We start from the raw sequence: 24472 nt of genomic DNA, 5'->3' as shown, positions 1-24472 counted from the left end.
TGATAGGAAGGTACTGTGGGGCTGGCGGCAGCAGTGAAATTGTAAGTGGACAGTTTCCCTTCATCTTTTTAACTTGGTATTTGCATGCCAGCTGAATGCAGTCCTCTTGCAGAGAACGTTTCAGGTGCTTTAGCCTGTGCATTACGACCAACTGTTCCTGCTGCTGAGTCAAGACTGTCAACAAGAGGCCTTTGGGAGATCACTCATTCATGGGGTCATCACCAAGATAGACACAACTTGATGACACGTAATAACTTTGCTGCTGGTATGTGCAATTTTACTTGTGCCTTTCAGTTTTTGAAAAAAAAACACCTTAATACTATAGTGACACTGATTTATCAAAAAGCAGGTTGTACATACTTTCATAAAAACAAGGACAGTACTGTAGTGTGTCTGTCTACAAGTAGATACAGTTATATGCTCAACCTACCATTTAAGAATACGAATAGTGATGATAGTTGAAAAATTTCCAATTGATTTCTTAAATGACTCAGGAATTTATGATGATGAAGCTCAATTAATGGGGCTGTTGGTAATTCCACCCATGTTGACATAATAGAGGAAATGGTAAAACACAGAAAACAAAGGGGCAAAATACTGTGGCACCTTAAAGACTATCAGATTTATTTCAGTGCCAGTTTATGTGGGTTAAATCTACACAAGGGGCAGAATATCTGGTGGTGGGGAATGATGCTGACAAAGTGGCAAATGTATTGCTAGCTTGGGAATGGAACAATCAAGTTGTTAATTACTGAAAGTTGCACTCCAAATGTGGGATAATCAGCTGTGTGACAGGTAGATTTCGATGTCATTAAGAATCCTGAGAGTTATTTGAGATCAGAGGTTGAAGAAGTATGTTAAAGGAGACAACTTTTTCAAAACTTCAACCAAGTTGTAGGCTTGGGAGTTGATAAAAGTAGTAGCATGTTCTGTGAAATGTTAAGGAAGAGAATAATGTAAAAGCTTAAACAATACAGGTATTGGGAATGGAAATAATTTTATACCATGAGAGGATGACAGCAAGTACATTCTTAGTTTCCCCAGAAAATATGGAACAAAGCACCACCCAGAGCGAGCGCATTATGGAACGTGCAACTCTCCCCCATTACCCCTAACAAACAGTGGTACTGTATCCGGCAAGAGAACAGCATAGAGGTTGGTTCACTATCGTTATCCTTTCACCAATAACAGCAGAAACAGGCCTGCCTCAGAGGCCACCCTCTCTGTGGTTTATGGTGTGTAGATCAGAAGCTGATAGGACTGGTGAAGAAGTTTCCACATTTGTAGCATTCCAAAGTTACTCTGTTCAGATTTCCAGATACTTTTATTCACTCTTCTCTGAAGTTTATCAGCATTCTGTTCCCCAAAAGGCCTACAGTATTCTCTCTCTCTTTGAACATGGATGTGGCAGTTTTCATGACACTCACAGAATTGTATTCTGTACTGATACACATGGCAATTCTAGGGAGCATGGGTAAAAAAGTTCCTTGTGTCCTCAAGCACTGCATTCTCTCAGAGATTCATGGGGGTAGGATCCCCACCCTCCCTGCCGCTGCAATTCTTGGAACTAAGCAAATGGGTGTTTTCAGAAATCTTCCCTGCTTCATTTGGGCTAGGGCTGCCCCTTCTCTGCCAGGACACTGAATGCTTTTTGAAAGCATTAACCAGCAGCAGCCAGCCATGGTTTCACAAGTCTCAAGAAAAGGATGCTGCCTGCTTGCCCAGCTATGGCAAACATCTGGTATGTTTCTTCCACATTTTCCTCCAATGTGTAGAAAGATATAAAACTGGTCATGGGTCTTCTCGCTATTCTTGCTGTTGTGTGAGCTTTGTCCTTTCTCAATATTCTTGAAGAAAAAAAATCACAGCAAAATATTGTGGTCTCGGTTGCAGCCTAAGGCAAAATGGGAAGTGTGGCAAGCCGCCATAAATGTCACCAGAGACTGCCCATACCTACTATAAACTCATGACACATATCTGATAACTGAGCCATTTGTCTACCCATCATGTACTTAATTTTATAATCTTTCAAACCTATCTAATCAGGTAATGCAAGAAGATACTCTAGAAATCACGTAATTCCTTAACAATATTCATGAAAAGGGTCCATATTGTGCACCAGTCTTTCCTCTAGGAAAAGGTGTTTCACTCCTTTAACTGGTCTAACTACCCCTTTTGGGCCACATCCAGATATTTGGCTCTACATCACAGTGAAACTGAAGGGCTTTCTGTCTTCAGTTGTATGAAGTGAAATTTCTGGCAAAAGGCTCTTTTGAACAAAGGAAAAGACTGATTAAATGGCCCATTAAAGGGGCTAAGTTGTAAAGGGAGTACAAAATGCCATTAAACCATTTTAAGGAGTGAATCTTAACCTGAGCGCATGCCACACTGCTGGGTTCTGAACACAACTTTTAAAAACTCACTACAAAACCTCCAGAATAGATTTGCTCCTCTATCTTGTGTAATATGTTTTACAAGTACATTGTGGAGGTAGATACACATCGTAGCAAAAAGTCTCAGCATGGGATTTCCTGCACTGAGCAGGGGTTAGACCAGATGGCTTCAACAGTCCTTTCCAACTTCATCATTCTATGATTTATTCTATTCAAGGCCTTTCAACGGAAAACACCCATTTTATCATACGAAGGGCATGCACGTAGGTTGTAAAAATTTCCACTATTCTGCATTTATAAAGTATTAAAGCTTCTGCTGTAACAAAACATTGTTCTTTTACTGGAACAGTAAACAGCTCTTACATGTTTCATATATATAAAAAATAACATGTCAGTCCTATATACATTAAGCATACATTGAAAACCTCCATAACATTCATATTTACAGGCAGCAGCTGGGTTGTTCCTCCCTCACCTTTGAGAACATGCAATGTAGTGTCCACTGCATTTCTGAACTGACAAATCTAAATACTGAGACACTTCTGTTCTCAACTGGATCAGATAATCTTTATTAACAGAAGTAGACTGTCTTCTATGAAACAAGTAAGTAACAGCTCTCTTTTACAAAAAACATTAAAGATTAGGCCTGCCTTAGCTCACAGAGAAGAGCCATAGCTTTGGCAAGTAGAAAAATACATGACCTTGAGGTTGCCCAATGTGGGCAGAGAAGACATAACTTCTCTATTGTAGAGACACCGTTCTTGTGACAAGAACATCTGGTATGCTATGAGTAGTCTTTGAAAAAGCTAGTTCATAAGATACAAAAGAAAATTGTCCGTGTACATATTCAAACCGATGCTGAAGTCTTAGTTTTCAACCAAGACAGAGATAGCAAGAATTTAAGTGGCCAGAAATCATCTAAAACGTTTATAGAACAAGGACACGGTGCACACCATCACTTTTCATCCTTAAGATGCTTCTTCATCATCACTTTCAGTTTCACTTTTTTGTTCCTCCTCCTCCTCCTCCTCCTCCTCCTCCTCTTGTTCTCCTTTTTCTCTCTCCAGCATTTTAAGGTATTTGCTAGCCAAGATCTTCTTTGGCAAGATATCTGAAAAATGATCATATTCATTAAATAACACTTTTTGAGCCACTATAAAACAACTAGCTTTACACATAGCCCATTACAAGATTTGTTTTAAAAGAACAGATTTTTCCTCTTTTCATTGAAATTTTTCTTCACTAGAGCTCCAAGGTCCACTGTTTGCAAAGTGATGGTTCAAGAAGGGAAGGTATCTCCTGTTCAGTCAGGAATTTGTTGTCCATTGAGTATACAAAATTATACACGTGATCTACTAGTGCAGTGATGGTGAACCTATGGCACGCGTGCCACAGGTGGCACGCAAAACCCTTTCTTCTGGCACGCGACGTTAGTGGTCCTCTCACCCGCCCTTGTGGATAGAAACCTTTTGAAATGGATGCAGCCGGGATTCCCCCTTTCTCTTCCTGTTCTGCGTCTGTCACCATGATTCCTCCCCCTTTTTCTTCCTGTTGTGCGTCTGTCACCATGATTCCTCCCCCTTTCTCTCCCTGTTCTGCGTCCGTCGCTATGATTCCCCCTGCAACTGCCACTTCCGGTCTTCCTAGTTTCTCCCCCCCCCTTTTGGGCACACGAGCCCAAAAAGGTTTGCCGTCACTGTACTAGTATATCCTCATAAATTTTCTTCATTTCAGCAGCCTAATTTACAAGTCAAAAATAGTGCTTTGAAGTCACAAGCTCTTTGCTACTCTAAATCACCAGACAGCTACCAGCAGATCCAAAGCTAACTTCGGTCAACTCCTGTTTTGTTTGTTCTTGATGCCCACTTCCTTGTATAAGCTCTTCTTACACCCAAAGTGGTTTCAAACGAAGCCACAGGTTCTTTAACATTCTGTATTATGTAATGTATTATGTACAGTGGTGCCTCGCGTAGCGACGTTAATCCGTTCCAGGAAAAACATTGCTAAGCGATTTAATCACTAAGCGATTTTAAAAAGCCCATAGAAACGCATTAAAACGTGTTTAATGCGTTCCTATGGGCTTAAAAACTGGCCTTATGCGAAGATCCTCCATAGGGGCGGCCATTTTCAGTGCCTCTAAAGTGAGGCAAAACAGCGGGCGGCCAATTTGTTTTTCCAGCGGCCATTTTGGAACCGCAGATCAGCTCTGCAAAAAGGGTCACTTTGCCATGATCGCTTCCCCGAGATTATCGCAAAGCGATTTCCCCCCATAGGGGCCATCGTGAAGCGAACGCTCTGGCGATGGCCAAAACCCCATCGCTAAGCAATTTCATCACTCAATGGAGCAATCGCTAAGTGAAGCACCACTGTATTAACATGAATTTCCACCGGGACAAGGTCACTCGAGGAAGGTGATTCGGCCAGACCCCATCCTTCAACCATCCACCGCTTGAGGGAGATTGGGCCAGACACCCTTGTTGTGGGATAATATGTGTGGTCCGGAGTGCTCCGCTGAGGAAACCGACCGACCGGGAACGTTTTGGGCCAGCCCCTCAATGAATCTTGTCTTATTTCCAGACAGAGTTATCGTCCTCACAATTTGGACAGTTACCAGATCTTAGTTGTCTTGAACCGATAGAAGTTGTTGTAGATTCACTTAATGTTAAATTAATCTGTTAACGTTCAAAAAGAGACTCAGTCATCATTTCCTGCCAAAAAAGAGGCACTGCTTCAGATCTTTAACAAACCCAATCACAACAAGTTTAGAGCTTGTGATAATATGAAGATAAATCAATATTGATTACCAAGCACCTTCTAATTTGTGAGCTTCTCCGGTAGCCAATACAATTCTTTACTATCTATTTCACAACTCTCCTATGAGGAAGGTTAGGCTCCCACAATTACCCTGTGAAGTTCACAGCTCGGTGGGTACTTGAACCCAAGCTGCTTCAACTGCAAACACCAGACAGCCTCTGTAATTCAGTAGCTTTAAAAATCAAGGGGGATCTTAATACAAATGATTCAAAACCATGAAATGTCACAGGCCATGCAGGGATGAATTGCACATTTAAGCTACGTATTAGCGATTCTGTTCAGAGCCTGAAGCTTTGCCGCCCACAGCCAGCACAGTAAAAATAACCTCAGTGTGGCTCAAAAGCTGCAATTAACTAGTACATATCCTCCCTCCAGCAGAAACAATTTTCTCTCCGTTTTATTAACAGACTTACCTGCTAGGAACTGAAAAGTCTCAGATTTTTCTGCTGTACGGGACAGGTCATTATAAGTTAGGGCTTTATTCTCCTTGCCCTGGCCATGCTTATAGGAGTGTGCCGCTAAATACTGAACAAACAGCTCCTGAGGATAAAAAGAATATGTGCTTTTATGTCACTATCTTTTGCCCGGGCCTCAGTCACCTTTCAAAAACTAAGAAGGCCACATTCTTGCAAACATTGGTAGTGAGGTCATTCATTAAAGTTCTTTAAAACATACCAGTTATATACCTTAGCGATGCCCCATTTAGATTCCACTGGATTACTGTAACACTCTCTGGAAACATGGAAAATGCTCAGAAGCTTGAGTGGGTCCAAAATGCAGCAGCCAGTTTGCTAACTGGGGCTGGTCACAAGAATCACATAAGCCACTGGCTGCTGATCCATTTCCAGACACAATTCAAAGTACTGGTTTTAACCTATAAAGCCCTAAAGGCTTGGATCCAAGCTATCTCAAAGAATGTATCTCCCTTTATGAACCTTCACCGGTATTAACATCACCAGGGGAAGCCCTTCTCTTGTTCCCACCACCTTCACAGGTGTGTATGCAGGGCACACGAAAGAGGGCCTTCTCTGCGGCCGCACCCAGACTTTGGAACTCCCTCCCACTGGAGGCCAAGCTGGCCCCATATGTATTGTCCTTCCACAAGCAGGTGAAGGCCTTTATCTTCAGGCAGGCTTTTCCTCAGTGAATGACTGCCTTAGTGAGGTTTTTTAATTGACTGTTGTATCATACTGTTTTAAATGTGTGGTTTTGTTTATCTTTTGTACTTTGGATTTGTTTGATTCTTGTTAGCACTCGTATACTCACTGTTGTTAGTTTTAAATTCTGTCTTTTAGTAAATGTAAGCCACCTTGGGTCCTTTTTAAGGAGAAAGGCAGGGTAAAATATTTTAAATAATAAAGAAATATACCAGTTAAGCATGTATGTGGTTACATAAAAGCCTGACCCACTAAATGCATGCAGTGAAATGACAGGTTTAAAACCCAGTATTGTGGATGCTGTGAATGTCAGTATTTAGAAAAGGAAAGTATTTTATTATCCAACAATAGTAAAGATGCTGCACACTTCTTTCTGTCTCCACCACTCACTGTCTCGTCTCATGTAGTTAAGGATTGTAAGTGTTTAATATCTCAATTCAGAGAAAAACCAAGCAGCATCTCTTCCAGCAACAGGTGGCTTCTGTATCAGGAATGCTTTCAGAAAGATCGTATGGCCCATCCTACTTGGGTACCCAAGTTGGCCCCTGTTTTGCAGCTTCCTGTTGCATTTCCTGTCACAGGAAAAGCAGGACAACGTCATATTCCAACACTTGACAAAGAAGGTGGACCCAGGTCGCACTTAACAAAGTGGATGCAAACAGCATGACTGAGGTAGCGTATAGTTAGAACCTCAAACATACAAAGAAGGCCAAAAAAGTAGGAAAGGAGTACAGGAACAAAACCCAGCTGTCCAGTTCAATTCTTAAAAGCTTTCTTCAAAGAACAAATGGCCCTTTTCCTCCTGATGGTTGACCCTTTGGTTTCTAAAAGAAGGAACAATAGGACCCCCCCAATCCACGGGACTAGTATCCACTGCTTCACTCATCTGCTGTTTGAAAATACCAAACCCTCCCAGAAACATGTGCAGGAGGCCCTCTGTATTCATGGGATTAGTATCCGCTGCTCCACCATCTGAAAATATTAAAAATAGTAAGCCCAAAAGCCTACAAATGTACAGTACATATATTTCTAAAGGTGAAGTTACCAGAGTTGGACACTAGAGGAGCCAGAGTGCATGCTGTTTCTACAACAGCGTTACCGGAACTTGGCCTCCTTGCGATATACCTCTAGCGTTTGCTGTTATCCGCGTTCCCCGCCATCCGCTGGGGGCTTGCCACCGACCCCTTGGAGATCCGGGGGTCCTGCGGGCTACGCTCCCGTTTGGCTCCTCCAGAAGGGTAGCCCATGCGCCACGGAAGAGCTGAACCTGAACCCCCTCCCCTCCCCCGAGCGAAGCCTACCGTCGCTTTAGCGGTGAGGAAAATAGCGTCCGGGTTGATGCTGGAGACTTCGGGCGAGCTCTTCATGATCACTCGGATCCGAGACAAAGGCAGCGACACGAGCCGGTTGTTTTGGTCCCCGCCGCCGCCTCCTCCTCCCTTCAACCTGGCCGCCATCTTCTATCGTTCCGGCTCATCCGTGGCCGTTGCGCACGCGCACTCGCGCGCCCCTCCCCCGCAGAAGCTCCGCGGTGCCTTGTGGGATTCGTAGTTTCCCCTCTCACGAGAGGCTCCGGGGGAGGGACGGAGGGAGGAAGAAAGAAAGAAAGGAGTATCTGTCCCACAATGCACTGCGACCCTGGCTCGGACCCCGTCCGCCGGCCCTTTCCTCTTCTTGAGAGGAAACACTACATGTCCCAGGAGGCATTTCGCCAGGACGCGCTTCCCGACGTTTGATATGTTTTTCTGAGGAAACTTTGCTTTGAAACAGCGCCCCTTTGTGTTGGGAGAAGGAAGGGGAGACGTACTTCCCATTATATGTTCTGAGGGGAATTCCATTTTAAAAAATATATATATATATTTTTTGCCAGATGGTAGTGACCGTTAGGCTTGAGGCCTGCGGGTCTTGCTCTTCTTCTCCGCCGACGTCGCGCTCTTAGAACGTTTCCGAAAGGCAGGCCGGTCGCCGCGGGCGGGCGGAAGGGCGCATGCGCAGCGAGCCCGCCCCTCCATGCGCCCCCTCCCACAAGCGCAAGCGTATTGAAGGACGTGGGGTTTCTGCCACACCTTCCCTCCTTCCCATCGGCCAGCGGAGTTCCGCTTCCTACTTGTAGGCGGGAGGAAGAGGCGGAGCCATTGCGTCGAGCCGGCTGTGTTGGGTGAGCAAGCCCAGAACCCCCTGGCCGTGGCTGGAGGGGGGGAGGAACGGAGGGGGAGGGGCGCCTCTTTTTCCATGAAGCTTTTACCTCACAGCTGTTCGCCTCAGAAGGAGTCGTTTCCCGCTCTTTTTCCTCCTCTCGCCCTCGAATCACGAGAGGAGTAAAGAGTAGGAGTAGTGGGAGTATCCTGTTTCCCCGAAAATAAGCCCTAAACGGAAAATAAGCCCTAGTAGGATTTTTCAGGATGCTCGTCATATAAACCCTACCTCAAAAATAAGCCCCAGTGAAGTGAAACCCCGCCTTCCACCCTTGTGCAGCAACAAGAAGACGAGGACAGGAACTGTAATTGAATAAATGTAGATGATTGCACATGGGAAAAAATAAAGACACCCCCTGAAAATAAGCCCTAATGCAGTTTTGGCGCAGAAATTAATAAAAGGCCCTGTCTTATTTTCGGGGAATCGTGGTAGTAATAATCGTTGTTGTTTAGTTGTTAAGTCGTGTCCGACTCTTGGTGACCCCATGGACCAGAGCACGCCCGGCCCTCCTGTCTTCAGTAAATTATTTATTTAATTATTGTATTTTTACCCCGCCTATCTGGTCAGATGACCACTCTCATAATAATCATAATCATAGGAGTACCAGTTATTTATTCATTTTTTTTATTTGTATCCCCACCCCATCAAATCTGGGCAGCTTACAGCCGTAAACACCACCTACAATTCTAGATAGTAAAACAGTTGCATCCATTAAGGCAAAAAGTTTTTTTAAAAAAACATGGAATTAAAAGACGAGGGAAGCAAGATCAGGTCATCCTCTTTCCCCCCTACAAAGTTCCGCAGCTGGAGTCCTAACTTCTTGGTTTGCCTGTTTAAAACATGGCAGGAAGCTCCTCGTTGGTTTCTTGAAATTCAAAAATTTGGGGGGGGGTTGCAAACATCCCCTGCTCACTATTTATAAGTCTGACACTTTGCACCAGGAATGCTGAGAGGTAAGAAGTGCAGCACAGCCACAACAGCAGGAGTGGCTGTAAGAAGAGTACAGGAGTGGGTTGTTATGATTAAGAAGCTTATTTGCTTCTAGAAATCCCATCTCTTCTTCACCTCGTCTCCAAGATGGGGGTGCATTTACTCCTTCCAGTGGTAGAGAGCTTAAAAGGAGAAGAACCTGAAGAATTTCAGCTGGACCATGTGTTGTTTGGTTTGGTTCGGTTTGGTTTTTTTGTCCTTAGATGAAAGAGCTTCAATTTCATCTTTTCTGGGCCCCTATTAAAGTTAAGTTTTATCATACGGTCATAGACCACGAAAATTCAAAGATAAAAACATAATACAGTACAAAATATACAGAATAAGTAAGTTGTTATAACATATTGTGGGTATAAAACTTGAGTCATGTGGTTGTCTTAATATAACATTTTACGAATTCTTAAAACTGAGAATAAAAACTTAGCCACGGACTGTGTTATTAATTGGTTCTCTCCTGACAGCAGAAACTTCAGGTATTCTGTGGGAAATATACTAGTACACCCCTATTAAAGACACATGAGATCTGTTGTCTTTGTTTTTCTACACCCTCTACTTCAGCTATTTTTAGCCATTTTTGTGGTGATCGATCCCTTTGGGAATCTAATGAAGGCTAACAGGCCGCTTCTCCGGACAAATGGACAAAAGAATATACTGTATAAAGTTTTGTATGCAGTCTATTTTATGGAGTAAAGAAGCAGGATTTTTTTTCATCTAATTTGTGAAGCCCATACATATCACAAGTTTAGAACTCCTGTTGAACTCCTTAGGAAGAGAAAAATGCACACTGGCCTTTTTCTTTTTAACTTTTCAGATTTATTCTCAAATATGTCTTGCTTTTCATCCCATACACCTATATATAATGGTTTTACTTGTAACTCTATTTGGTGGTTTTGAGGCCTTTGTGTCCACCCATTATAATCAGGTTTTAACAGCTCTTAAACATGTATCTCTTGACTCTGGGATAGGTAAACAACATTATGTGGCGCATATTACAAATTAAATTTCAGAAGAAAAGCGTCCAGCTGTACAAAATTATTCTGAACTTTCCCTTCTGTAATGGGTGCCAATTCGGGGTATCTCTAAGCAAGACCTCTTGGTAGTCAGGAATCATGAAACATTTTTGACAAAGCCATCACCAAAGCCCTCACAAGCTTCTTAATGTTGACCCTATCTGTTCAGTAGAATATAACTTGGTCCATCCACTAGAATTTATTTGTTGTTTTCAATTGTATTAATGTTGTTTTGTTTTTTATTATTCTTGAATGTTGTTAGCTGCCCAGAGTAGATGTTGGTCTAGATGTGCGGGATAATGAATGAATGAATGAATGAATGAATGAATGAATGAATGAATGAATAAATAAATAAATAAATAAATAAATAAATAAATAAATAAATAAATAAATAAATAAATAAAGGGTATGGAGGCAACCAAGGGGCAACATCATGCCTGACCCATGTGGTGTATTGTTTGACTTTCAGCACCAAGTTTGTCTTCTTTCTCTACTCAAGTTGGAGCCCTCTTGAATAATGTGTTTCCTAGACCCTTACATTGGCTCAAAACATCAACATTTTTTAAAAAAATCCATTATGCTTTAGTAGCAAAGAGCTGCCACTTTGTTGACTTTGCCAAAACAGTATCAGTCTCTAGTTCTTCATGTTGAATAGTTTTTGTCGCCTATGATGTCCCATTTTAGATTGATTTTTTTTTGCTTCTATTCTCACCTAGTTCTCCTTTTTTTCTCATGTCAGGGGTTATCTTGATTTTTGTTTTTGTTTTCACTGATCTCTTAGGTATGGGATAGAAAACTTTGGAATTTCATGGGCCAACTTTCTCTCTGTGGAATGCTACAGGGGCACACAGAGAGCCAGAAATGTCAAAAATGGAACCAGAAGTGACAAGTACAATTCTGTTTTTGAAACATGGATATTTTGAGATGTTAAACAGTTCAGGGGACTCTGTTACTTCCACCTGTGGGTGGAGGCTTCCAGGAGCTGCAATGCACCTCTTTTTGCTGGAAGGTTTTACATAGAAGTGCAAGGGAGGAGTTTAACAAAATATGATGTATGACATCCAGTCTGGGATTTGTGCTTAGCAAATATTTGCTAGTTTGTTCAAGGTAAATAGACCCAAATACCCAAACCATGTATTTAATCTGTGTGCTTTCCCATGATAATATAGAAATAATTCTTTTTTTTCCATTTTCTTTTTTTACTAGCATACATGAGGCAAGATGAGTGTCCCAGACTACATGCAGTGTGCAGAGGACCATCAAACATTGCTAGTTGTGGTTCAGCCAGTTGGAATTGTTCCTGAAGAGAGCTTTTTTAAGATCTACAAGCGGATCTCCACTGTGAGTCAGATCAACGTCCGTGACTCTCAACGTGTGCTTTATATCCGCTACAGACATCATTATCCTCCAGAGAACAATGAATGGGGGGATTTTCAGACACATCGCAAAGTGGTTGGACTCATAACCATTACGGACTGTTCCTCAGGAAAAGATTGGCCTCAGACCTTTGAAAAATTTCACCTTCAGAAGGAAATATACGGTTCCACACTTTATGATTCCCGGCTGTTTGTCTTTGGGCTTCAGGGAGAAATTGCAGAGCAGCCTCGTACTGATGTGGCATTCTATCCTAACTATGATGAATGTGAAAATGTAGAAAAGAGAATAGAAGACTTCATTGAATCTCTATTTATTGTATTAGAATCCAAACGTCTAGACAGAGCCACAGATAAATCAGGAGATAAGATCCCTCTTCTATGTGTTCCTTTTGAGAAGAAGGATTTTGTAGGCCTAGACACAGATAGTAGGTAAGTAGATTTATATACTGACGTACAGAGTTTCTAAAGTGTGTGCATCTTGTTTGGCTAACAAAGCTAGAACTGAAGAAAGGTTCTTGGTCCTCAAGTTTGTAGCAAGTTGCTTTACTGCAGTTCTTATAGCGATAACATTTTATGGTGCCATCATTAATGGAATTTTGTAAACATTTTCAGAGAATTTGTAATTGATCATTTAAATTGATTGTCATATACTCCAAATAGAAACACATTGATAAGCTATTATTGAAAGCTATGTATTCTAACTTTGGTCTAAAAGGTTTCAGTTGACACAATTTGATTATATTTGAATGCAATTGTATTCATTGGATCAGATGCTGAAAAAAGCACAAGTAATGGAACTAGCAGAAACAATCTTCTTCAAGGTACCCACCCCCAGAAATTCTACTCTGAGAGTCTGGAGAGCTATCCAAATGTGATGGACTCTGACATGAAGGCTGATAGGGAAAAAGAAATAGCAGCAGCATTTTGTCCTTTATCCTCTGGATGTGGCTTGGAGTCGTTGGTGTAAAACTTTGTTGAAAGGATTTTTAAAGTCCAGGTACACAATAGCCCGAAATCCTATTGCTTAGCATAGTAAGTCACATTAGAGTAAGCCATTGAATCAGTGGTGATTTGGTGGGTCAACTGCTCCATAATTTCCACTGAATCAAATGGGCCTGCCCTAGTCATAACTTACTATGGTAAAGTAAGTACTGTAGACACATTTAAATCAATGGAATTTACAGAGGTGGCAAGTCACCAAATTCCTACTGACTCAGCCGGCCTACTATAGTGTGACTTATTGCACTAAACAACAGGGTTTCAGCCGCAGAAATCCTTCGTGTTTCAATGAAAAGGAATGCAGTTCTACAGTTCCTACCTGACAAATCAGTATGATGGGTGTGTTCATGGCTCTGTTTTATTTAGAGGGAACACAGAAGAAGGGGGGAACTCTCAATCATGGAGACTTATTTTTATAGAAACCTCATAGAGTCTTCCACAAAATACGTTGTTACCCATGCACTATTTTTAGTAGCGCACTTGCTTATTCTTCTGACCACATATCACTGTATATCAACAGCGGGGAAAAAAGCCTCTTTCGCTTTATCTATGCTTCACAGCTTATTTGTATGGATGAATATTACTTGCGTTATCTATATTATTCTGAGCTTTATTTGCTCAGTGTATCCATTTTGTTCCTCTTTACATGGGTATAATTTGTGCTGGGCCCCATAACAGTGGTGACACAATGACAGGCAAAAAGCCTTTGAGAATATATTCAGAGAATAAGATGGTTGTTTAATTTTTGCAGCAGTAGGGCAGATCTGTTTTGTCCGAAATGCTCTTGTTATTCTGCATGCAGTAACACAATTGTGAAAGCAGCAGTGAATTGAGGCTAATACAGTGGCTGGGTGTATGCCTGGCACAACTGCATCTCGTTAATTAGCATGGATGAGCTCTCATGATTGTAGTACTGCACACAAAAAAGGCAGAAGTTTGGTGCTAAAGTTTTGAGAAAAGAATAAGAAAGTTGAACAGAGAGTTTCATGACTGTAAATGCATATTGAAGGATAAAAATAAGGCAGTTTTATCTATTTCAGAGTATAATAGTTTGTTCCTCTTTTCCTCTGTGAACATTTCCTATGAATGTAGCTAACCTGGTCTTTTGTATGGTTCTTCCTTTTTTCAGTAACCACATATTTTGATAAGTTAATCCCCCCCCCCCAATTCACTGTGTGGTTCATACTTATTTATTTATTTAAAATATTATATACAATCTTTCTTCACTGTTTGCATTCAGTGAGTTCTGCTAATATATGTCTCTGTTTGTTGAATTAGTTCTGGGACTTAGAGGAATTTTAAAAGCAGTTTGTGGTATGACGTAGATGATACTGATTTTAGTTGTTCAAAGGAATAAGCATTAATTGAGCTAGTGCAAGCCACATAGAGAAGCCGAAATATGAGTCCTTGGGACACCCACTGTCCATGGTGCTGAATTCATAATTTAAAATGTGCATGTTATTAGTCTTCGGCTGGATGGTTGGGACGATGTTATACTAGAGTGTAATGGATCTTCCACACCTGAATTACCCTGAAAAATTCTTCCAAGATGCTTCTAACCTAGGTGAAATTGTTTATGTAACTTTGCTTAGTAATGTCTCTGTAGTAATGCAACAAAGGTTGGTTAACTCATTCAGACATTTAGTATTTGGTAAGACATGATTAGTAGGAGAATGACTTTGTTGCTCAAAGCACACCAAGTGTTTCCTTCATTTGTGGTAGATGTTAATAGGATTGTCTTCTGTTAAAGAAGCTAAATATATATAATAAATAAACATAAATATAAATAGTAACACTCACAGAGAATATAATGTAACCCAAACTAGTTACTAGTATGAGATTCTTGGGTTGCTGCTCATATTTGTAATAGTTCTATCAGTGGTTATTCCATATTTGAGATCAATACAGTAGCTTCAACTGGCTTTACATTTTGTAAAATATTTTCTTCATTCTTTTTATTTCCAATCTGCATGCATTGCTTTTAGATTTATGATGAAATGGTCATTGATTCAAATACAGTAACATGTAAACTTTTATTATTAAACTGACAAGATAAGTTTTAGTACTTTATACTTTTAATATATTGATGAAGGACTGAATTAACAGTTACTTTTTTTTCAATTTGTAAAATTTATTGTGTGCTTAAGTTCAATGTGTGTATGTGGCTGTTTAGTTTCTGTTCTACTCTTGTGTGTTTCTAATTTTGTTTTGTTCCTTCCTTCCTTGTTCCCTTTTTCCCTCTCTTACTGCCCTGTGAGTGTGTTTTTGGGTCTCAAAAGGTAGGCTTTTGATTGTGCTGCATTTTAAAAGCTAGCTAGTTTTTGTGTGCTGACTTCTTACTTTGCCTCCACTGTGTAATATAGTGTTGCTTATTTGTGTTTTTCTTTAACACAACAGTTGATTTTTGCTGCCTGGACTCCTATTGAAACTTGTCTTCTTTTGGCATTTGGCAAATCCCTTTGACAGTTTTGTCCTTATATTGTAAAATTGTTGTTAGTTGCCTCCATCAGCAAGTTGGAGGGTAAGGATTAGTGTTAAAACAATGATTCCCAGCAATAGCTTCTGACTCTGTATTTGCTGGCTTTGTGTTTGGTTATTTATTTATTTGGTTTACAACTGTTTGCTGTTCAAGCACTTGCCTGTTTAGATTCAAAACTAGAGAAATTATTTTTACCCATGTAAGTTAAATACTTTTGCTGGTTTCTTTTCCAATGCCTGAGTGCTGTTACGATTATAAGTTATTGTAGCTAAGCATGTCAACTGAAAATTGGTGAAGTTATTTCTAGTAGCATTAAAAATAGAAATCTTCTCCAACTTATTTTGCATGTTTGTTTGTTTTTTCACTTATTCATTTTTGAATACTTGAGATTTTCTCATGACTTCTGTGTTCATGGTGAAATTGTTTTATAGTTAGGAATGAACTACATATATAAAAACAAAAGAACCCCACAATCTGTCAACTTTGTAAATATTCTGGAACAATATAGTGAGAGCAGTTTGTTATATTTTAACTTGCATGCATGAATAAGGGGAGTATTTGAGGTTTTGAAGTAATTGCATAAGAATAGCAAATGCACAATTTTCTCATGTATAGTGCAGGAGAAATGCTTAGTGGCATAGTGTAATTCTTCACATTTACTGCCATAATGTAAGCGAGCCTTCAGCTTGCATCTCCGTCACCCATTCCTGCCATGTCTTTTGTGACAAACTTTTGCATTCTAGTTGGGTGAACTAAGCTTTGTGCAAATTTGTCTTAAAAAAAAGAATTACCGTATTTTTTGCTCCATAAGACGCACCTTTCCATAAGACGCACCAATTTTTTAGGAGAAGAAAACAGGAAAATATAATCTGTTTTCTTCGCTCCAGAAGACATACAGACTTTCCACCCCCCTCTTTTGTGGGGAAAAAGTGCGTCTTATGGTGCGAAAAATACGGTAAGAATACAATCCAAATGTGGTTTCCACTTATGAATTCTTCATGTTAAACTCTATGTTGCCACAAAAATGGTAGTTGAATGTGCAAGACCGAGCCTCATTCTTGTAATAGTAAATATGATTTGTCCTTAGGTCCAACATGGGCAAAAATGTCCCTGTTCCTTTCTTTTTAAAGTCTGTTTCTGTTCTTAAGGTCTGATGCGAACAAATGTGCTTACCCCTCATGTCTCTGGCTTTCTATACTGTAGTCAGGTGGAAGCAGTTTCTTTCTCATTTTCTTTTAAAAATTCTGGTTGCTGCCACTTTTCTAACTACAAATGTAAGAGTGGGCGATACCTTTTATTTGACCACTAAAAATTAAACAAATCGCAAGCTTTTTTGGATAAAATTGCATGTCTTCAGGCTTAGCTTCCCCCCATGGATAGTGCAAAAAAAAAAAAAAGTAAGTTCAGAAATTGATGGTACCTGTCTGTTGAGAGGTGATGTGAGTCCTCCTTAGGCTTCTCTCTTGAGCTGTTTTGTACTCTGGTTGGAATTTTTACACCCCCTGCTCTTAAGAGGAAAACATTGCCAATGACTTTGTGATTGCACCGCCCACACATTCTTTTTCTTCTTCTTTGTCATCATCTTAGAACTGGAGAGCTGGAAGGGACCCTATGGATTATTGAGTCCAGCCCCAGTCAAAGAGGCATAGCGGGGAAGCGAATTCCCAATCTCTGGCATAGGTACCAAGGCCACTGAGCTATCCAGCAGTTCTCACTTGCCCGGAACCTGTAGTTTCTTTTTGGCTTATGGAGGTGTGTGTGGGGGAATTGTCTCCTCGAGTCTAGCACACGTCTGGAGTTATAACTTCGCTTGTTCACCAGGTAGATGCAGCCAGTTGTGCCAGATCAGTCAAATTAATTTTTCTTATCTAGTGAGAACAAGGAGATGTCCCTTCAGGTTGCAGTCACCTCTGGCTGATATAAAGAATCCATATGGCTGGTGTTGAGAAGAGTTTCTTAATGCCTTAGCAGATTTCTGTTGAAGCTCTGGTTTGGCTCTGGAGTGGGAAATGGCCAGGGTTGCTGACAGGATTGCTCCTAAGCATCCCCTCCCATGAGGTAGAATCAAACTGACCCTGTGGATTATTGCATTGCTGGTCATGATGAAATGAGTGGGATGAAGACTAGAGCAGTGGTAGAAAATGTGGAGTTAATCCAACCAAACCATGGCCATGGTGGCAGCAGATATGTTATTCTTCTCTGCCACTATTGTGTTTACACAGTCATACAGTGGACCTTTTTCAAGTGCTCATCTTGCAAGAAAAGAAGGCACACTGCACTGTAGCTCACGATGAAAAATTTGCACAGCACTTTGCAGGCAAAATTGCTTGGATCCACTCTGATGTGGATGCTGTAGTTGATACAGGTTCTGCATATGTAATTAGGGCCCATGCTTGTCCAGAGTTAATGGATAAACTTCAATTTCTGCAGCCTTAGAAAGGTGAAGGCTACCACAAGTTGCACCTTTGCCGTTCTAAAAGTTTCCAGACAGGAACTGACTAAGTGGGTAGGAGGAGTGGTGAATGCCTCTTTGCATCAGGGCAAGATCCCAGCATGCTTAGAGGAGACAGTAAGTACACTATTGAAAAGGCCCTCCTTGGATTCCACAGTATTGGATAATTACTGGAGAGGTTGTCCAGAATTTTGGTGTTCAGTATCACCAGAGAGGGATGTGGTGGTGCTGCGGGTTAAACGGCAGAAGCCTCTGTGCTGCAAGGTCAGAAGACCGGCAGTTGTAAGATCGAATCCATGCGACGGAGTGAACCCCCATCGCTTGTCCCAGCTCCTGCCAACCTAGCGGTTCGAAAGAATGCAAAATGTGAATAGATAAATAGGTACCATGTTAGTGGGAAGGTCACGGCGTTCCGTGTCTAGTCGCACTGGTCACGTGACCATGGAAGATTGTCTTCGGACAAACGCTAGCTTTATGGGTTGGAAATGGAGATGAGCACCGCCCCTTAGAGTCGAACACAACTGGACAAATTGTCAAGGGGAACCTTTATCTTACCTATCACCAGCGTGCCAACTCTCCTTTCCATCACAATCCAAGGAAAGTGTTTAAGTGCTAAATTAGTGTCTGATGTCAGTAATGACTTTATGAGGGTAAATAAACTGAAATTTAGACAAGACCAAGATGCTCCTGGTCAGTCAAAAGGGGGATCAAAAAACAGGGATGCTGCATGTGCTGGAAGGGGTTGCACTGCCTGTGAAAACACACATGCACAGCTTGGGTGTGCTTCAAGATTTATTGGGTGTGCTTCAAGATGCCCAGGTGTCTGTGATGGCCAGGAGTGCCTTTTTGCACAGTTAAAACCAGTGCAGCAGCTGTGCCTGTTCCTGGAGAGGTCTGATCTAGCCTTGGTGGCACATGCCTTACTTACATCCTGGCTGGATTACTGTAACACACTCTCTATGAGGCTGCCTTTGGAGAAAGTATTTGGAAACTTCAGTGAGTCCCAAAAGCTACAGCCAGATTGTTAACTGAAGATGGTTACCTGGATCATATAATCATCCTGTTACAGCAGCTCCACTGACTGCTGATCTGATTCCAGGCACAATTCAGATTGCTGGTCTTAACCTATAAATTCCTAAAGGTTTGGGTCCAAGCTATCTTAAAGATCATATCTTCCTTTATAAGCCTGCATGGGTGTTAAGGTCATCAGGCGATGCTTTTCTTTTGGTTCCATTTCCCTCACAGGTGTTTTTGATGGGGATAAAGAAGAGGGCCTTCTCTGTTGCTGCACCAGATACCTGTGGTGTAGGCATCTTGTTCCTCAAGCAGGTGAAGACCTTTCTCTTCATACAGACTTTCTCTTAGTGACTGAGGGTTTTAAAATTGGGGTGGTTAGTATTTGTTGTTTTTTAATCTGTTTTAGTAATGTTTTCACCTGCTATTTTAATATAATATTTATTTAATTCTTTTTAGATATTTGAATAATTTATTGTTTTTAGCAATTTTTACTTATATAAGCCACTTTGGGTCCTTTTATGGAGAAAAATAGGGTAAAAATATTTTATATAAATACTGTACATAATTAATTACCTTGGGTGAGAAACAGAGTAGAGACAGAAGTATTTCCTCTCTCTCTCTCTCTCTCTCTCTCTCTCTCTCTCTGTATGTGTGTGTTTATATGTTATAGTTTCTGATGTTGGATTTATGTTAATTTTTTATGTAGAGATTAACCTCTTGAATCTTTGAAAGATACTGTGAGGCATACCAATGATGGTATGTATCTTGCTTTGAAGATGAACAACTCATCTTCGTCATTTAGTCGTTTAGTCGTGTCCGACTCTTCGTGACCCCATGGACCAGAGCACGCCAGGCACTCCTATCTTCCACTGCCTCCCGGAGTTGGGTCAGATTCATGTTGGTTGCTTCGGTGACAATGTCCAACCATCTCATCCTCTGTCGTCCCCTTCTCCTCTTGCCTTCACGCTTTCCCAACATTAAGGTCTCTTTCAGGGAGTCCTCTCTTCTCATGAGATGGCCAAAATATTGCAGCCTCAGCTTCAGGATCTGTCCTTCCAGTGAGCACTCAGGGTTGATTTCCTTTAGAATTGATAGGTTTGTTCTCCTTGCAGTCCAGGGGACTCTCAAGAGCCTCCTCCAGCACCACAATTCAAAGGCATCAATTCTTCAGCGGTCAGCTTTCTTTATCGTCCAGCTCTCACTTCCATACATCACTACAGGAAAAACCATAGCTTTGACTATTCGGACTTTTGTTGGCAAGGTGATATCTCTGCTTTTTAAGATGCTGTCAAGGTTTGTCATCGCTTTCCTCCCAAGAAGCAGGCGTCTTTTAATTTCATGGCTGCTATCTCCATCTGCAGTGATTATGGAGCCCAAGAAAGTAAAATCTGTCACTGCCTCCATATCTTCCCCTTCTATTTGTCAGGACGTGATGGGGCCAGTGGCCATGATCTTAGTTTTTTTGATGTTGAGTTTCAGACTGTTTTTTGCACTCTCGTCTTTCACCCTCATTACAAGGTTCTTTAGTTCCTCCTCACTTTCCACAATCAGAGTGGTATCATCTGCATATCGGAGGTTGTTGATATTTCTTCTGGCAATCTTAATTCCGGTTTGGGATTCCTCCAGTCCAGCCTTCCGCATGATGTATTCTGCATATAAATTAAATAAGCCGGGGGAGAATATACAGCCTTGTCGTACTCCTTTCCCAATTTTGAACCAATCAGTTGTCCCATATCCAGTTCTAACTGTTGCTTCCTGTCCCACATATAGGTTTCTCAGGAGATGGATAAGGTGGTCAGACACTCCCATTTCTTTAAGGACTTGCCATAGTTTGCTGTGGTCCACACAGTCAAAGGCTTTTGCATAGTCAATGAAGCAGAAGTAGATGTTTTTCTGGAACTCTCTGGCTTTCTCCATAATCCAGCGCATGTTAGCAATTTGGTCTCTGGTTCCTCTGCCCCTTCGGAATCCCGCTTGTACTTCTGGGAGTTCTCGGTCCACATATTGCTGAAGCCTACCTTGTAGGCTTTTGAGCATAACCTTGCTAGCGTGTGAAATGAGTGCACTTGTGCGGTAGTTGGAGCATTCTTTGGCACTTCCCTTCTTTGGGATTGGGATGTAAACTGATCTTTTCCAGTCCTCTGGCCACTGTTGAGTTTTCCAAACTTGCTGGCATATTGAATGTAGCACCTTAACAGCATCATCTTTTAAGTTTTTAAATAGTTCAGCTGGAATGCCATCACCTCCACTGGCCTTGTTGTTAGCCAGGCTTTCTAAGGCCCACTTGACCTCACTCTCCAGTATGTCTGGCTCTAGGTCAGCAACTACATTGTCTGGGTTGTCCGGGATATCCAAATCTTTCTGATATAATTCCTCTGTGTATTCTTGCCACCTCTTCTTGATGTCTTCTGCTTCTGTGAGGTCCCTTCCATTTTTGTCCTTTATCATGTTCATCCTTGCACAAAAGGTTCCTCTGATATCTCCAATTTTCCTGAACAGATCTCTGGTTTTTCCTTTTCTGTTATTTTCCTCTATTTCTTTGCATTGTTCATTTAAGAAGGCTCTCATGTCTCTCCTTGCTATTCTTTGGAAGTCTGCATTCAATTTTCTGTAACTTTCCCTATCTCCCCTGCATTTTGTTTCCCTTCTCTTCTCTGCTATTTTGTAAGGCTTCCTTGGACAGCCACTTTGCTTTCTTGCATTTCCTTTTCTTTGGGATCATTTTTGTTGCTTCCTCCTGTACAATGTTACGAGCCTCTATCCAAAGTTCTTCAGGCATTCTGTCCACCAAATTGAGTTCCTTAAATCTCGATTTGGTGGGACTCGTCTTATTATAGATTAATTTATTGTATCCTCACGTGATAGTGTTTACAATGTAGGCATATTAACTAGAGTTGGCAGTCTGATTCCTATATCTGCATTGCTGTTGTGAGGTTTTTTGCTGATGGCAAGTTAGTTTTCAAATTGATCAGTTGTATTAAGCAAGTACAGAACTGCCTCACAGAGGCCATAAGATTCAAGTATCTGTTGTCCAAGATAGTCCAAAGACCACTGAGTATCCATTTGAATGGTTTAAAAGGGAAATGTAGATGACAAAATGTAGATGTTTTTTCTTATGGAAGGTTGTGCTTGGTTAACAATATTCCCTTTTTTAAAAAAAATCCTGGTGTAGGTATCTTATTTCAAGAAGTGTCTTGTTTAAATCCTTTAAATCTATCTCATGGTTCAAACAAGCTATGGTTGTATTGTGGGGTTAACTGAGGACAATGGATTTTATGATATGTTTTAGGTGAGAGCTGGAAATATATGTGAATTGTTCATTTCTAACATAAACTGGTGTTCATTTGTAGGTTACGTAGTTGTATAACTAGTAGTCTCTCTCTCTCTCTCTCTCTGTGTGTGTGTGTGTGTGTGTGTGTGAGAGAGAGAGAGAGAGAGAGGATGTTTTGTTTCATTCAACATACCGTATTTTTCACACTATAAGATGCACTTTTTTCCCACAAAACAGGGGGGTGGAAAGTCTGTGCATCTTATGGAGCGAAGAAAACAGATTATTTTTTCCTGTTTTCTTCTCCTAAAAATTTGGTGCGTCTTATGGAGAGGTGCGTCTTATGGAGCGAAAAATACGGGTACTACCTGGCAACTACCACTGCGATAAATTATTGGTTTTTCTGTTTATAATTACACTGCAGGCAGAAAATGAGATCTGCTTCTTTTAAGAGATTCTAGAACCATTCAAGCCATCTGCACTGTAAGAGTATTAATCAAAAGTTTTTGATGTGGGAAACAAGTATGAGATTTTAGCGTAATGAAAGTCATTTGTTGATCTTGAAACCTCTGTTTTAAAGCTTCTTCAAATTCTTTGAAACAGACATAGCCATAGCATGATACCTTTCCTTTCTTCGTCCCTGAATAGCAAAAGGTCAGCTAGTAGTGTTGGGGGGAAAAAGGACAAGGAGGAATGGAGAAAAAAATGTTCCATTGAAAGAACCATTGATAGTATTACATGTACAGGATATAGGTGTACATCATATGTATGATTTTATATTTTTCTATTGTGACTGGTTCTACACTTTCTCTTTTCGTTCACCCTTATTGTGATGGCTGCAGCTAGTCTGTTTGCTCATGGGTAATGAGCAATGATTAGTAGTGATAAGTAAATTGCTAAAGTAAATATTTTCACTGCTTTCTAGTGCACTGTGGTAAGTGAAAACAATTTCACATTATATACTTTTGTATTCTAGACATTATAAGAAGCGTTGCCAGGGCCGGATGCGGAAGCATGTTGGTGACCTGTGTCTACAAGCTGGGATGTTACAAGATTCCCTTGTGCATTACCATATGGCTGTGGAACTGCTCCGTTCTGTCAATGACTTTTTGTGGCTTGGAGGTAGGAATGACTGAAAAACTTAACAGTGGTGCACTCCCTAGTTTATTCATTATTTACCTGTTTCACTTTAAGAAAAGAAAGTACATTTTAGAGAGATATATTAAAAATACACATAATTGTTAAAGACCCAGTGGAATGGCTATCACTCTGACATTCGTAATAAGTCTTTAATTCACATATGGCTTCATATACTCTTCATTGGAAATTATATATACAGTAGTCCACAGGAGAGTAGACATGATTCCATTTAACAGCAGGCTTACTTCCTAGTTGTTTATCTTTCATAATGTTTTTTTGCTTTGGCTGAACAGGATTGCCGAACAGTGAAATATATAACAACCATGACATGGTTTGGCAGTCTTGTTTCTAGCTTTCTCTGCATAAGAAGTTTATTGGAGTGAAATCTGGTAGCAGCTCAAGTTATGAGTTGTACTGTTAATGTCGTATAGGAATTATAATAACTGTGTACCTTCACTTTTAGAACTTTCGTTATGTTTTCTAGTCATAGTGTTTTAAATACAGTATTTATTTTATTTATTTAAAATATTTATTTACTCTGGCTTTCTCTTTGAAAAGCACCCAAGGTAGCTTACATAATTTGAATACAATATTCAAAGCTAAAAACAATGTACAAATACCACACTAAAAGATGATAAACAAAAGCAACATCAACAATACATTTTGTTTCTTTTAAATGTTGTAACCTGCCTTGGATCCTTTGGGAGAAAGGCAATGTATTTTAAATAAACAAAACAACAACAACAACAACAACAACAACAACAACAACAACAACAACAACAACAACAACAACAACAACAACAACAACAACAAAACAAATACATTCAAAGCTGTGAGGCACAACCATCCATTTAAGAAAACTCACTCAGGGAGCCAGTCATTAAGGGAAAGCCTGCCTGAAGAGAAAAATATTTGCTTGCAATAGGACAGCAAAGATGGTGCCAGCCCAGTCTCCAGTGGGAGGGAGTTCCAAAGTCTGGGAGCAGGACCAGAGAAAGCCCTCTTCCATGTCACCAGCAAACATACCTGTGAAAGTGGGTGGAACAAGAGAAGGGCTTCCCTGGTGATGTTAACACCTGTGCAGACTCATAAAGGGAGATGCAGTCTTAGAGATTTATTTATTTAATTTTATTATTACATTTATACCCCACCCATCTAGACAGGTCTACTTGAGATAGGTTGGA

The 24472-nt window shown here is 40.7% G+C and overlaps 2 protein-coding genes across 4 annotated transcripts in view; one reads left to right on the top strand and one right to left on the bottom strand.

The window, feature by feature from the left end:
* Positions 1-2710: 2710 nt before the first annotated feature.
* On the bottom strand, positions 2711-7868 carry CHRAC1 (chromatin accessibility complex subunit 1). The gene is made up of 3 exons (XM_020804534.3): positions 7666-7868; positions 5621-5747; positions 2711-3504 (listed from the first exon to the last, which is right to left on the bottom strand). The coding sequence occupies exons 1-3, from the start codon at positions 7819-7821 to the stop codon at positions 3362-3364; spliced, it is 426 nt and encodes a 141-aa protein (XP_020660193.3). The 5' UTR covers positions 7822-7868; the 3' UTR covers positions 2711-3361.
* A 515-nt stretch (positions 7869-8383) lies between these two features.
* TRAPPC9 (trafficking protein particle complex subunit 9) overlaps positions 8384-24472 on the top strand; it is a 324135-nt gene continuing 308046 nt past the window's right edge. For 2 of the 3 annotated variants that reach the window (XM_020804535.3, XM_072999383.2), the window contains exons 1-3: positions 8384-8522; positions 11764-12362; positions 23125-23270. In XM_020804535.3, the coding sequence (XP_020660194.3) occupies positions 11779-12362; positions 23125-23270 (730 nt within the window). In that variant the 5' untranslated portion in view covers positions 8384-8522; positions 11764-11778. Of the gene's footprint in view, positions 8523-11763; positions 12363-13323; positions 15212-23124; positions 23271-24472 lie in introns of those variants that run through there. The other variant, XM_078391677.1, reaches the window with a different exon arrangement.

This window comes from Pogona vitticeps, chromosome 4 (genome assembly GCF_051106095.1).
Source record: "Pogona vitticeps strain Pit_001003342236 chromosome 4, PviZW2.1, whole genome shotgun sequence".
NCBI lineage: Eukaryota > Metazoa > Chordata > Lepidosauria > Squamata > Agamidae > Pogona > Pogona vitticeps.
This window is presented reverse-complemented; position numbering and strand designations above follow the sequence as displayed.

Coding starts and splice junctions, on each gene's coding strand:
- CHRAC1 (XM_020804534.3), bottom strand. CDS start 7,821: ATGGCGGCCAGGTTGAAGGGAGGAGGAGGCGGCGGCGGGGACCAAAAC. Junction 5,748..7,665: donor TCCTCACCGCTAAAGCGACG/GTAGGCTTCGCT, acceptor TTTTATCCTCAG/GAGCTGTTTGTTCAGTATTT. Junction 3,505..5,620: donor GACTTTTCAGTTCCTAGCAG/GTAAGTCTGTTA, acceptor ATCATTTTTCAG/ATATCTTGCCAAAGAAGATC.